The sequence below is a fragment of the Aptenodytes patagonicus genome, chromosome 8 (genome assembly GCF_965638725.1).
Source record: "Aptenodytes patagonicus chromosome 8, bAptPat1.pri.cur, whole genome shotgun sequence".
NCBI lineage: Eukaryota > Metazoa > Chordata > Aves > Sphenisciformes > Spheniscidae > Aptenodytes > Aptenodytes patagonicus.
Genome location: NC_134956.1, coordinates 879,944 through 894,290, shown reverse-complemented (window position 1 = coordinate 894,290; position 14,347 = coordinate 879,944). Strand labels below are relative to the sequence as shown.

The window sequence follows — 14,347 nt, the reverse complement described above, 5'->3', positions numbered from 1 at the left end:
CAATCTACTTGCTCTCCTCCAATAAGTCTCCAGGCTCTGATTATCCCTGTTGCTCTCCTCTTTCTCTTCTCCATCACACACCTTTTTTTTCTTTTTTTTTGTCTGGACTATCTGCAGGTGAGGATTACCTAAACATTGATCTTCAAATATGGATACTTTGAGAAGTGAAATAGTACACATGAAAATACAGTAATGTGCTTATATGTAATCAAAGCACATTTGAAGCTGATCTAGATTTCAGACAGTTATTTTAAAAAAATATTCATGCTGTTTAAAAACAGCAGTCTGACTTTTTGGTGCAAGGATTTGAAACAGTATTGGGGACTCACTGTAAAAAACATTATGAGAAGACCTGGTCAAAAAATCGTAACTGTGAATTACATAAGTCAGGTTGATTTTGAATGTACACAAATAAAGCTTTAGCATTTTATACTTTTTCAGAAACAAGTATGAAAGAACCTTCCAACATTCTCTCTCAAAACAGCAGCAACATTCTATGTTTTCTGTCTCTGCACATCCAACCACGTTAAGATTTTCTTGGAAAACAACTGACTTCTCTGCATTGCTCCCAAATACCAGCCTTTGTTTTCAACACTGACAAGCAAGCACTCCGTTTTGCTACTTTCAATTAAAAAAACATTTAAACTGTCCCAGTAATGAATACTGTAGGTGACAGGTTGGAGCGATTACATTAGGATATTGTCAGGTTTGACTCAGACAATGCTACTTTAGGTATAAGGTATGTCTGAAAGGCCTCTCTCTATACCTAACAGCAATATAACCTGGAATACCTCTACCTGCCAATTTCTAAAGAATCCCATAATCATGCAACAAGATACTGGTCAGTATACCCACGGCATACTTTAGGTCCCCTGTGCACACTTGTTCAAAAGCATTTCAGATAGTGGGGAAAGAAAAACAGTCTTAAGCAGTAGTGATTTATTTTTGATGCAGCCATCTCTAGGTTGACTTTTTTTTTCCTCTGTTGGGAATGGATTTCTCAAATGCAGGCATTTAATTCATTTCTTCCCATTGTGAGACACGATATTAAATATCTAGTAGTATTTAAATGTACTAAGAATATTTGGCTACACAAACTACGAAACAGAACTGGCATCAATGGTCTTCATACGCCTTGTGATTCTTCCCCACTTTTCTTCGATAAAGAAGGGAAGTGTAAGAACATGACAGCAATACAAGCTATGGTGCAAAACAAACACATGGGAAATAGGAAATCCAAAGCTCAACCCTGATCAGAAACTTCTCTTTTTATGGATTTCAGATCCCCGCCTACGGTCTTTATTTTCCTAAAGCGGATTTTTAAGATGAATACAAGTTAACAGGAATGTGGACAGTGCCATTTTGCTAGATGCTGTACAAATATGTACATTGAATGGGCTTGATGTATGAGAACCAGTACTAAGCGTTTTGAACACTGAAGAGGAAGAAGATTAAAGTTGTCTCGTTCTGGGACTCATCTGTTTGCACTTAGAAGGAACAATGAACTTATGTCTTTTGAGACTAGATTAAGTCAAATAGAGAATTGTGCAGGAACACCACTCCTCTGGCTCCTTCCCAGTTCAACACAAAGCAGACTTCAGCAGCTTCCAGACACACTGAGGCAGGTTATCTCTGCCTATTTCTGTAAGAAGCTCTCCCATTGCATTCAGGTAGACGTTTTTACTGGACACACTGAGCAGACAGTCCTAGGCTGTGTGAAAATGTTTGCAGGTTACCTGGGATTAGAAGGCTAGCACATAAAATAGCCAAACAAAAAAAAAAAAAGCCAACAGAAATGTTCTGCCAAACTAAAATGAACAAAAATTCAGAACATCGAGTTCACCTATAATTACATTTTAGGATTATACAAAAGGGATTTCTTAGAGCTGCTATGTTGCTATCAGGGCTAGCTACCAGGGATGGGAGGGATCAAATTGTGAGGGAAAACAATCTAAGTATTTTTGAACACTGAAAATAGAAAAGACTTGGCACAGACACCAAAGCACATACGCAGGAGGTTTTAGATGGAAATGGACTCTCTATAAAAACACACACACATATATACACACATACACAAACATACACACACATGCATAACGTTATAAAAATATCTACATATATGCATGAAAAATGAATAATTTTGTAAGTAAACACTATTACCTTTACAGAATCATTATTTCACAATACATGATTTTGAAATGTCATACCTTGGTTAGGACATGAAAGATGTAGGGATACATTAACCCCTTCTTGTGCCTGTGTTCTGCCACTCTTAATACTTCAGGTGCTACAGGAGGTAATGGAGGGGTAGTAATATCCATGTGGTTTCTGGTGGGCATTGACAACAGGCATGGGATTTGTGGATTACTGGTTTGATTCCCTTTGACATCAGCCGCCTGACTTCCTGAAGAAGCACTAGAGGAACCTTCTGCCTATAACAGAACATACAAAATAAAGCACTTTTGAATGCGTATGGAAACATACCAGGACACCAGCCAAGAGAAACAGCAAATTTCCTTCTTCCCCCACAATGAAAATAGTGGGTGATACATCATGTTGTATCAGTATGTAGAATACATTATCCAAAGCTGGCTAAAAGATTTTCAGAAAATGTAAACTTTCAGCCATTGTTTGCTAGCAGAAGCAAATTACTGAAAAAAATAAATATTATGGTAAAGCTTTAACTTATTAACAGCAACAGTAATTTTCTTTAATTTTTAATTAGAATATTAATACCCCCCCCAATACAAAAGGGGGACTGATGACCTCTTAATGAAATGTGAATGACCTCTTAACTAAGTATTTCCAAGATAATACCAACTAAATGGGTTAACTGACAGTCACAAAGTCTATAATTTATCTAGACTTCCATTAACACATCCCTTCACAGTTTGCATTTCTAAATGAAGCAGGAGAAACTACATAGTTCAATTTAAAGACATTTAAAATACATAGTGTCTGAACGCAAAAGTCTTGTAAATGTTTAATTCTTTTTTTTTTTAACATAAAGTTCTTTTCCCTGAGAAGAAGATTGTAAGAGAAAATGGCAACACTTTCTGACTGCAAGATTAAAGTGGCATTTTATTCCATTTCTAGAAATGTAGTTCACATTCATAAGAAAAACATGACACACAAAAAGATACTGTAAACCTCCTGGTGAATAAGCCCTTTGTAAGCATTTATGTTGTATCTCTCATAGATACTACCAAAAAAGTAGAGTTCATTCCTAAAAATCCTTGTCTTCAAAACTGAAAGCTGTTTTTAGCTTAAAAGTTCATACTAATTTTGTGTCTATGAACTGTTACAGTAATATTTAAAACTTTTGAGACTGAAATTTAATTTTTTCACTTGATGATACATCAAGCATGAGTATTTTCACAATTTGTGCAGAAAATTTCACATGCTTCATAAGACTTTAAAAGCAAAGCTGAAACAGAAATGGCCAAAGCCATGAAATCCCACAGAACAAGTAACATAAAAAATAGGCCCGAACAAGCTCAGCTTGTTCACTTCATGGCCTTATGAAAAATACAAGCTTGCATGTAAAAACCAAAAAAACCCCACACAACCTCCAAAAACCTTTCACAGGAAGGTGTACATTAGTAAAAACATGCTCTAGCAAAATATCAAAGGGGCAACATTATTTTCAGATTACATTTTAAGCACACAATCAAAGAGGACGTTACTGAAAGATTATATTTTAGAGTTGGTAATCCAGACTTCATTTTAGTTATAAAAATGAAAATATACAGAATAAATGATTAAAACCTGTAAACCAGAACACTTCTGACACAATACACTGATACAGAATGTTTTTATAAACATGTGAGCTATCACAGCTCTATTAAATCCATGTTATATTATCACATATATTTCTTTATCAGTTTAAAGATTTTTGCCCGTCTTCTACTACCCCAACAACTAAAAATCAGTGATACTGGACCACTAAGAGAAGTTTACAGAACCGCCCATTACTGGGGGCATGGAGGGAAGAAGACAAAACGCCCCAAACAGTAGCAATGCTTTCCCCGTTTCCACTACCCAGGTTCTTCCTGGACCTGCTCCAGCAGTATTCAAACACCTAAGCTGAGGAACTACCACAGTTAAAAGGTTTTTTTTTTCCTTTAGTAATATACATCAGAGATGAGCATACCTTTGTCATGTATAATCACGCAGTGAGACAACTACGAGCAAGGAATTTTGACATTTAAGTCAAGCGAAACGAGTGTCAAGATTGCTGCTACCTGTCTGATCTATGCTAGATTTTCAGCACTTTAAATTACCTCAGAAATTCACATAGCTCATTCAGTTGAAATCTTCAGGAACTATTTCTTTTTTCTTAATCATTAATATATACCTCTCTAGGAAATGAGTTCATCTACAAAACGTACTCATAATCCTCCCTGTTGCGCTGAACAGATGCAACTGTCTTCTCCTGCTACTGAAGGCTAAAGAAGTGGTTTGATATTAAAAAAAAAATAGGCAAGTAAAACTCATGCATTCAACTGGATGCATCCAAGTTGGACTGCATGCATAGATCTACTGGAAAGTTTAATCACTGCTTATGCAGCTCTAATTCCGTGTGTACGAAGACAGGCAGCCAGACACGCTGTGCAGCATGTCCCACCCACCCACCGCCCAGCTCCAGGGGCGGCACCACCACCGCTCTGGCTGCTCCCCCCCTCCGCTTCCCTGCCCTGCAGGACATCGGGCTGTGCAGCACACATGCAGGGCTGCAGCTGGGACGCACCGGGCTTCATACATGGCCCGTAATACAGAGAAGAAAGGAATGTAATAGGTCAAATTAGCATTTGCATATGGTGACTAATCTGCAGGCAGATACAGTTATCGTACGGGGCGTAGTCTGCAAAAATAATAACCACTGATGGATGAAATCATCAGCTTGATATTTTAAGCACAAAGCCCAAGTTTACTGGAGTTTCTATGCCAAAGGTACAGGGAAAATGTTCTGTTTGTCTACAGCCTAAGTAACTCGTGATTGGGTTTTTCTGACACAAAATTAACAGTTGGTGTACCATTCCATCACAAAGATGCAGAGATATGAAGTGCAAATGCTCTGATTGTTCTTTCTAAACACGGTTCAGACTTGGAATACAGCAACACCATACTCTTGATTCGAATGGTTTTAGATCTTGAAGAAATTTAATAGGACAATGTTAAATCTTTACCAAGGGCTTAGTTATCCCATCCTTGCTTAGTTAAGTAGCAATATATTCTAACTGGTCCCACAGAGCTACTTTAATATGTATTATGCGAAATGCACACCAGGCGATTATAAAGGACTTTTACGCCTCAGCTGAGCTTTAATACAGACCTATAATGGTCTGTGGCTAACATTGAAGTGTGTGTAGGAGCTGTTCTCGCTACACGGTAGGTTACATGACATGGACCCTGAACCCACGGACACTTAGACTGCTATACTCCTCAGTAAAAACCAAAGTAATGCACTACTGTAAACACGGGTAGCAATACCCAAGGATGAGATTGTTAGCTAAGGAGTAAACAAGTTCATTGGTTTACTTCTGTTTTATATCTAGTATTTTCTAAAACATCCTATTTAATTTTCATTTTTATGTATATGCTACAATTTTCCTTGGAAAACATCTTACTGTACTTTAAAGCTGTTGTTCTGTAATTCACAAAAAGGTGTAAAAAATTACACTAAATCCTACAGATCAATATTGAAAATTCTACTCCAAGTTCGCTGTAAAGCTTTAATAGAAAATAATAAATTGTGATGTCTGGAACTTAAGGAATTACCTTTGTTTGGTCTCCCAGCTCCCCACGCGTTTGACTTTCTGACTGGGTTCCTGTTTTTTCCCAGCCCATTTTGTTCCCACTGACATGGCTGAAGGACAACATAAAGAAAAACATAGTATTAAAGTGCTGTTTAAGAGACAATGGGATAAATTCTTGGTGACTTATTGGAACTATGGGCCAGAGAGGACTCTGATTTTAAGGGATGCTATGTATTAGAAATGTCAATTTGTAGGAGCCTGGAAGAGACTTTAATATCGACATTTATTCATTTACACTATGTCAACATTTGGATTGTATTTAAAAGCTGTATATTACAATGACTAAATAACGTTCATGCAGGAAAAATTCTTGATTGAACTTTAAATATTTGTCACTATGACAAGTAATCTCCCTCAATTAGAAGACTATTTCTACAAACCGTGATATAAATGACACTGTCTAGATTTCAGTTTCTAAATTTATTCAAAATTTATTGCATAAAATGTGTAAGGCAACACTATAAAAAACGCTGAAAAATATTGTTTTTTCTAGAGCAGGTACACTTCCAGTTCTACACTGCACGGAAACCACGCAAGCTTATTTGATTTACTAAGCAAAACACATGATAACATTTGAAGTTGACCGACTGCATCAAAAAAACAAAGTCCAAGCCATCACGCATAATTGTAGACACATTCAGAATTTAATACCAAGTAATAACATACTTATACATCATACATAACCCCAAATTTTTAGAGGCAATCACAGACCTGCTAAAGCCCCAGGCTTTGATTCTTGCACAGTAAGCCACTACACCTAACAAGACAAAGGCAAACACAAACTGCCTCTGTTCAAATTTCCTTTTTGTAGGTCAGCAAGCAGTAATTAAATGAAAGTCTGCACAACTTTATTGCCCAGGACAGACATATGATCTAGCGGAAGTCAGAAATACTTCTGCACTAAACAAGGCACATTAATAGAAGAGAGCAAAACCAATTTCACTGTTGCTTTGTTCCATGCATAGCCTGTCAATGAGGGCTCTTAAGTCACGGTCCTAAATGGTGAATTTCTGACATTCACACCAGGTTTCTTTGCGAAGCCACATTATCCCAAAATTTTAGCAGTGTAAACACTACAAATTCAGTGAAGTTTCATAGTTTTTAGCTACTGAAATTTTAATGAATTATACTGTAAAGTAGGAATATTTCTTCTATACAAAGTAAAGAACTCGAAGGCTTTATGACATTTACCAAAATCTCACTCTCTCCTTCTTTCAATAAAACATAAGGGCAGAAGTGGAAAAACACCCAGCATTATTTGGTTTTGGATTTCTGCTTGTTAAGGAACAGGGCGACTAGAGTGAACCATGGACATGTTTGCAGTCATAGTGACCTAAAACTATTTTCTGAAGGTCCATCATATCACTAATATGCAGATTTCTTACTTTCAGGATACTGGTGAACGATTCTGAAAATAAATTTATTTTAACAGAAGCAGAGTAAAAAAACATCCTCATGAAAAACTTACTTCACTGCACCTCCATTGCCTTCATCATTGTCAGAGGACGAAGATGTAGAAGAGGCAGGAAAATAGGTTGAATCCACATGATTAGGGCTCCCACTCTGAGCTGGATTTATTGGAGAAGATCGTTCATACAATGGTGTATGTTTTCCTTCGTGAGGAATGTTGCTGTAGTTGTTCTGCTCAGAAAGACTTTTTCCACCTGTTTCCAAGGTGATGGCTGGCTCAGAGAGACTGTACGGGTATGGACCCTGACCTTGGGCCCCACCCTGATTGGACATCTGCTGGGCCTGAAATAAAGTGATCTTTCTTAAGTGAAAGTAACAAGAAGGCTTTTCTTTTAAAACAAAATACATTATTTAATCAAGTGGCACTTTCCAAATGTACAAATTAAATCTCAGCCATCTTGGACATCCACAAAAATTGTTCTACCAGAGTCTGTACCACCACTACAGTTCCAGACTTAAGCAGTGCACGCCCATGCTAGAAAAGTTAGATATACCTTTCCCACCTAGATTTTAATGTGATGAGCACAGCAGGTTTCTCCCAAGGAGAAGGGCAGAGGGCTATACTTACCACAGGTTTTGCTTGTAGTGAGGTCTGTGGAATGTTAAGCATCTGAGAAGGAACATATGGTGGCACTATCCCAGGCATACCAAACTGATTTGGTCTGGCTGCTGTATTGCAAACGGGGAGGGGGGAGAGAAAAAAACAAACCCAAACACTCATGAAAATGCTCACTATTTGACACAAATGTTACCCTTTTTATCCTTTTGCTTCTATGGTTTATTTAGTCTTGTTCTGTTAGCATTACTGTTTTCTAGTACGCCTTAAATCAGTTTTATTCATTTTTGCCTTTTAATAAAAATACTTTGTAGCTTGTCAAGTCTATTTTACCTGTCTCACCTTCCCTCAGTTCTTTGTATCTCTCTTTACTGCACATTTCTGTTCTACCTGGAATCAAAGGAAGCTTAAAAGAAAAAAGCCCAAGAGATGTCATAATGAAGAAGCCGGCAAAAACAATGTCACACAGACACGTAATGCTGGCACATTCTATCATTTGAATATTTGACCTAGAGTAGCCTTAATGCCCTTTAATGCAGGTCTTCAAATGTAAATAAAGGCACCCCACCCTCCAAAAAAGAGAAGGAATAATCTGTATTAGCATTCCAGTATGGTAACTGAAAATCTTTAGAAAATTTCAGCTCAAATTATGTTTTTGTGTTAAGAATGAGGTATACGTAGTAAATCCTGTGATCATACAGTTAATTTGTAAGCCTTGAGAATAATCTGCAATGCCAGAACAATTCATGGCTGCAATTTAAGCAGGTATGTTATGACATCAAAAAATCAAAGACTATCAAGGGATTTCTAAAACATGTCAGGTAAGTCCAGTGAGAAACAGGAAACATGTTTTATGGAATAGAAATAGAAATTGTCATCGTGATTGGAACCGGTCACCAGAATTCAGTTGTGTACAGCACCATACTCACAAGTGTCCTAATGCTAGAACTGATGCAGCAATAGTTAAGAGGAAAATCAGTCCAGGTTGTTCTCCTCTTTTTGGGGAAAGAACACAACCTCTGCACATATCCTATGAAAACCTTCTTTTGAAACCTCATATTCAAGTGTCAGTGAAAACTGCCAGAGAATATAAACATTTTTATAAGATCCTGCTAATAATACTGTTTCTGATTTAGGGTTATGCCAGGTTTTAGTTAAAATGAAAAGCCTTATTTCTTTAATTACTTACCTAGGTAATGTGGTGGATGAAATGGCATAGGTTTATTAGTTGCTGAGTAATAAGCAACTGCTCTCTTAAATCGAGTAACTTTGTCATCTGTTCTAGACTAAAATAAAAAAAAGATCTGTCAGAAGCAAATCCAGGCATGTCGTCTATAGGTCAGCAACGTACTGTAGAGTAGTTAACGTATACCATATCACATACAGTATTAACGCCTATGGACACTTGAGGACTATAGCACTACTCCAGCGCAAGAAATATTATGTCAATCCATGTAAGGATAAAGCTTTAAAATACTGTCTTCATGTACCACTGATTCTCAGTGACAGTACACAAAGCCAGACTACAAAACCCCTTTGGTTATCAAGAATTTAACTTTAAAGCACTAAGGGTAAATGCAGTATTTTTACCTTCGGAAAGTGTGGAAACTGAAATTAGGATATCTGAGACATGGCATATACTAACAGATTCCTATTATCAGCTGACACAAAACACTGTTTTTATAGAATGCAATTCTTCAACACAAACGTATAGCACAATAGGTTTAAAAAAAACCCAGACCAATATTTTGCTTTATACTTTACCTGTGAATGTTGAAAAACATCTTTTGCTATGGCATCCAAATCAGTGGTGTCCTGAATATTACGGACGTAGTCAGCTACGGCTTTGATCACTACGTCACAAGGTGGTAAAACTAACTGGTGAGCACGTACCTATGCAAACAAACACACATGCCAGTATGAAATAACAGGGTAGCCCAAGATACTTCAGTTACATAGCAGAGAATTAAACTGTTTATTTACTGAAAATATATTCAACAATCTCCATGTTGTCAGATTTAGCAACTAAATATTTTCGGGCCTTTCACCTTGTTTTTAAGACTTCCCCTTAAACAGTGACTCATATGTTTGTCATCCACGGTATACTTATATATATGTGAAACCTCACCTCTGTAAATACTTGCTGGTTAAATATCAGCTCCAACAACAAACAAGGTCAACAATGCTAATTATTTTACTGCTTTCTAGTTGGACATTTCCTCTAGTGCAAACTGCTTTATCTAATGTGGATACATCCATTTTATATATATACACACATATCTATATGCCAGAAAATATTTTATTTTGACACAGTTTGTATTCTGAATGTGAAGTGGCATCAGAACTGATGAAAGAGATCCACTGGGAACAGGAAGATCTCTATGTACACAGAAAAGGGAGGATTTGAAAAACAAATGCAGAAAAGGACTATCTCAAGGAAACTTATTTTCAAGATTCTACAGAAATTGGTCTAAAAATCATTATTTGAAGATTACATAGTTTAGTAATTAGTGTTTTCAAATTTTGTGTATTTCATTATCTGTAGTAGAATATACTCATACAGCTTCACATTATACATAACACCTCAGGCAAGAAATTATTTTTATTTCTTTTATATTATACATCGACAAAGAATGATGTATGGATTTCTCTTGTCGCTACGATGTGAACATAGTTACCTTCTCTTTCAAGCATATGAATATCAACATGGTTATAGGGCTGGTTACTCTTTTTGCAGACACAGAGGAAATTCTTAAGATAATTCCATTGATAAAATAGTTTCAATATTCCGGCACTAAAATAACTTCACCATCCAATGACAGATGTGTCTGACCTCTCATATTCACCAACTATCTTAAATGGCTGAGAAACACGCGCTTAAACACATGCTAAGAATTTCCCTCGAGTTAATGACCTTAGCCCATACAGATCATAGATTTGTCTACAAATCAGAGTCCACGGTACAGTCTACTCAAGATGTTAGGAAAATGATGAATTCCCATTGTTTCACTGGTCACTGACTCAGGCCATGGGTTTGAAAAGATAAGAAACACTTGGGACTTTGTAGCAAAGACGTCTCTTTGTAGTAAGAAGAAAGAGCTGGAAGAACTTTGTGGGATGATGTCCAAAGCCCCTACAGACGAAGCTCCCGCAGCTCAGCGACTGGCAGCTGCAGATGGATGTGCTGTACCAGGAAGTTCTAGAGTCAGTTCTTTGGCCTGATCCCTTCTCGTGTCCACATGGAGAAAGGAGGGGAACTGGATAGTCCTGGAAACCCTGGACTTCCATCTCAACACTCTCAATAGGCTCCTCCTGAAAATAAACTGAGGATTATTCAGCATATGATTATGGGAATTACTGCTCTTACATGCACTGCGTGATCCTATATGGGGTATAGAAACTTCAGGTCAAGCAACCATCAAGGACCATTGCGAAATTAAAAGCAGTGAGCGGTGCTGCCAGCTGGGTCTGAAGAACTACTCAACCGTAGGCAGTTTCTGTTACTTTCCCTCTGTGCTGCACAATGCGCACGCTCAGAGGGGCAGGAAAGAGGTCTCCAACTACGTGTCCTAAATCTTAGAGGATGCCTGAGGAATTTCCAGAAATTCTGTCTGGAACCTCTGTATAATTCTGGAGCAGCTAGGGTTTTGCTTTTAACATATTTTAATCTGCCTATTTGCAAAATTCAGTAATTCAAGACTTGAGAGATCATTATTATTATTAAACAGTTCTATTTTTTAAGATATGAGGAAATGTGAAAAATCCTTATGCTTGCATTCTACACAGAGGTATCACACTTTAACAGAAAATCCTGCAATTCAGCCTTGTCAGAAATGTTTAGGCAAAATTCTGATTAGTACTTCTACTATTAGTACTTTGCAACTTTAAATTCTGTACCACAACCCCTTTTTATTCTATATGGAGTCTACCATGTAATTATTTTCTTTTCTGCCCTTATTTGATCCACTTATTACGCAACTTCTTAGACTGCCTTCTTCATATTTAGACCATGGGATTTTTGCCTAGATTCCCATTTTTATTAATTTCCTTCTCCTAATGTCTGCTTGTCTATACCTGGTCTTTGCCTACCAGAGATGAGCTCCACATTTATGAGCCTAAATTAAGAACAGTTCTGTTTAGTGTACTCAGTGGCATGGTAATTATTTCTGTTTCAGATAGTAAATTCTAAATTTTCACTAGTGTGCATTCTGAATATATACAACAATGCTAAATACAGATCACATTCGCATGTAAGCTTACAGTCACAAATATTGATGATAAAATTTTGCACCCAATCTGCAAGCAGAAGCAATAGATTTTCTTCTCACTGGTAATCTAAATCGTTTTATGAACACCTACGATTTTATTTGTATGTGTAACAATTACACATCTCTAAAGCAGCTGAATCATAACATGGCTGTGTCATGTTAGATGTGCTCTCTGCAGAGTCCCTTGGAGAAACCCTGCGCTACTACCTAAGTGTTTCTGCAATCTCTGCTTGAAAATTCAGTGGATAAAAGGAGCAAGCAATCTATCATTAGTTTTATGTGATCTCTAAGATACTAATATTTAATAAACCATAAGCAGTTAGCATCAAGAGAAGACATCACATCACTCCAGCACTAATATCAGTTCAGACCCTAAAAGTATGAAGCTCAAGTGAGACATATTAAGGGCTTACTATGTGTATCGCCCCCAGTTTAGCTGCTTTTAAACAAACAGCCTAAAGACCTCACTGGAGCATATTCTTAATTCCTGAAGTGCGACCTTCTGAAAGTATGTATTACAGATTTAGAGACATTTCAGATATTCGGCTTTTATCTTCTTTTATTCTGTTTCAAAGACATCCAGTCCAGATGTGAGAACACCCTCAAAACTAAAAATGTCATGACCTACACAGAAGCCAGAAATGAAAAGTGGAGAAATCAGATGTACCTTCCTGATATTAAAGAAGAAAAGATTTCCATTCATTTTAGAACTTTCCAGAAATCAAAAATTGTAGATTTTGTACTGAATCATAAATAATGTTTCTAATACTGTGTGCATTAAAATACAGGCTAAGTCTTACTAAGTGTTAGGTATGGGAAAAATTAAGACTTAACAGCAAAAGTTACAGAAAATGTGTTCATGGTTCAAACTTACTTTTAGTTGCACACAAAGCATTTCAGAGCAAAATCAGCATCACATTTTACCAATTTCTCATTATAAGAGATTTCTTCCTAGAAGCTATTTTTTTCCTTATCCTTTACAGAAGAGTTTCAGACAAGCAACAACATGGAAAAATCAATTTTGGAAAGGCAAACATGGAGGTGGATCACACACTTGGAGGTGATCAGGTTAGAAAGCATGGCATCTGAAAACGGCACGGTTTCCTTGCTAGTTGTAAAAGGACTACTTCAATTTCATGACAGACCACTGACAAAAATCTCAAATAACCTATTAATGCACTCTGAAAAGATTAAGTGGGGAAAACAAATTAATTCTACATAGGTAGTTGTCAAAATGAGGCAGAGAGCAACATTACAAGCCCAGAAGCTACAAGATAAAAATGTCTTGGTTTTGACAACATAAACTTGTAAAAATGCTTTATTGAAAGAGAATAGACTCACATATGCATAACTCCACGGGATTATTAGGATACCGTAGAAGGTACCTAAGCCACACTTGGGAAAAGCTCCCCAGTTCTGGGACAACTCCAGTTGCCCACTGTCTCCAGGAAGTGAAGCCTTTAAAGGCTAATCAACACAAGTACCAGCATTTACTGTTGTGCCTGCTGGAAACAGATAATCAGTTTAGTTTTATTTTCAAACCATTAAAAAAGAGACCTCGAACGTTCAGTTACTGTGAGGTGACACATAGGGAACATTTTTTTTTCCACTGGCAAGAGAAAAGGCTGAAGATATGAAGAACACTACAACAAATTGCCTGGGTTTTGTTACTTTTGTCTAGTAATTTCTATTAGAGATCACATCCAAACTGTTTGGATCTTGTATCAGCCTTTGAATGTTAAAAACATTTGATCTTATGAGCCTGTAGTGCATCTGATATAATGACAAGCTTTCTGAAGAGGCAAGAAGTTCCCTGGATGACTTAAAATCCTCTCAAACCAGCAAACCTCAGCTTTTCCCTGAAGATCGGGTTATTTAATTAGAAATTCTCTCTCCTCCTCCCTCCATTCCGGTTGGGAAACTGACCTCTTTCTACTTTTGCATGTTTTGATGGTAACAAGAATACACGCAACATGGAGATCATTTGCTGACAATTTATACACATAGAACTCTGAGAAAACCAAATCGAAACAGAGGAACAAAAATTATGTCAGACAGAAAAGGGGAGAGCAGAAACACAAGCCAAAGATGTGATACAGACCGACTTCATGAGAGACAACCTGCGTGATAACCCTGCACATTACCATGAACTCAAGGGCTGGGCTGCCATCCAGAAAGACCTAGACAAACTAGAGGAATGAGCCAACAGGAACCTTAAGAAATTCAACAACTAC

The 14,347-nt window shown here is 37.1% G+C and overlaps 1 protein-coding gene across 2 annotated transcripts in view; it reads right to left on the bottom strand.

The window, feature by feature from the left end:
• Positions 1–14,347, bottom strand: part of FAM120A (family with sequence similarity 120 member A) — a 54,951-nt gene that overhangs the window by 24,481 nt on the left and 16,123 nt on the right. For both annotated transcript variants that reach the window (XM_076345909.1, XM_076345910.1), the window contains exons 4-9: positions 9,610–9,738; positions 9,035–9,131; positions 7,858–7,958; positions 7,288–7,571; positions 5,782–5,869; positions 2,208–2,432 (exon numbers count right to left, since the gene is read on the bottom strand). In XM_076345909.1, the coding sequence (XP_076202024.1) occupies positions 2,208–2,432; positions 5,782–5,869; positions 7,288–7,571; positions 7,858–7,958; positions 9,035–9,131; positions 9,610–9,738 (924 nt within the window). The remainder of the gene's footprint in view (positions 1–2,207; positions 2,433–5,781; positions 5,870–7,287; positions 7,572–7,857; positions 7,959–9,034; positions 9,132–9,609; positions 9,739–14,347) is intronic.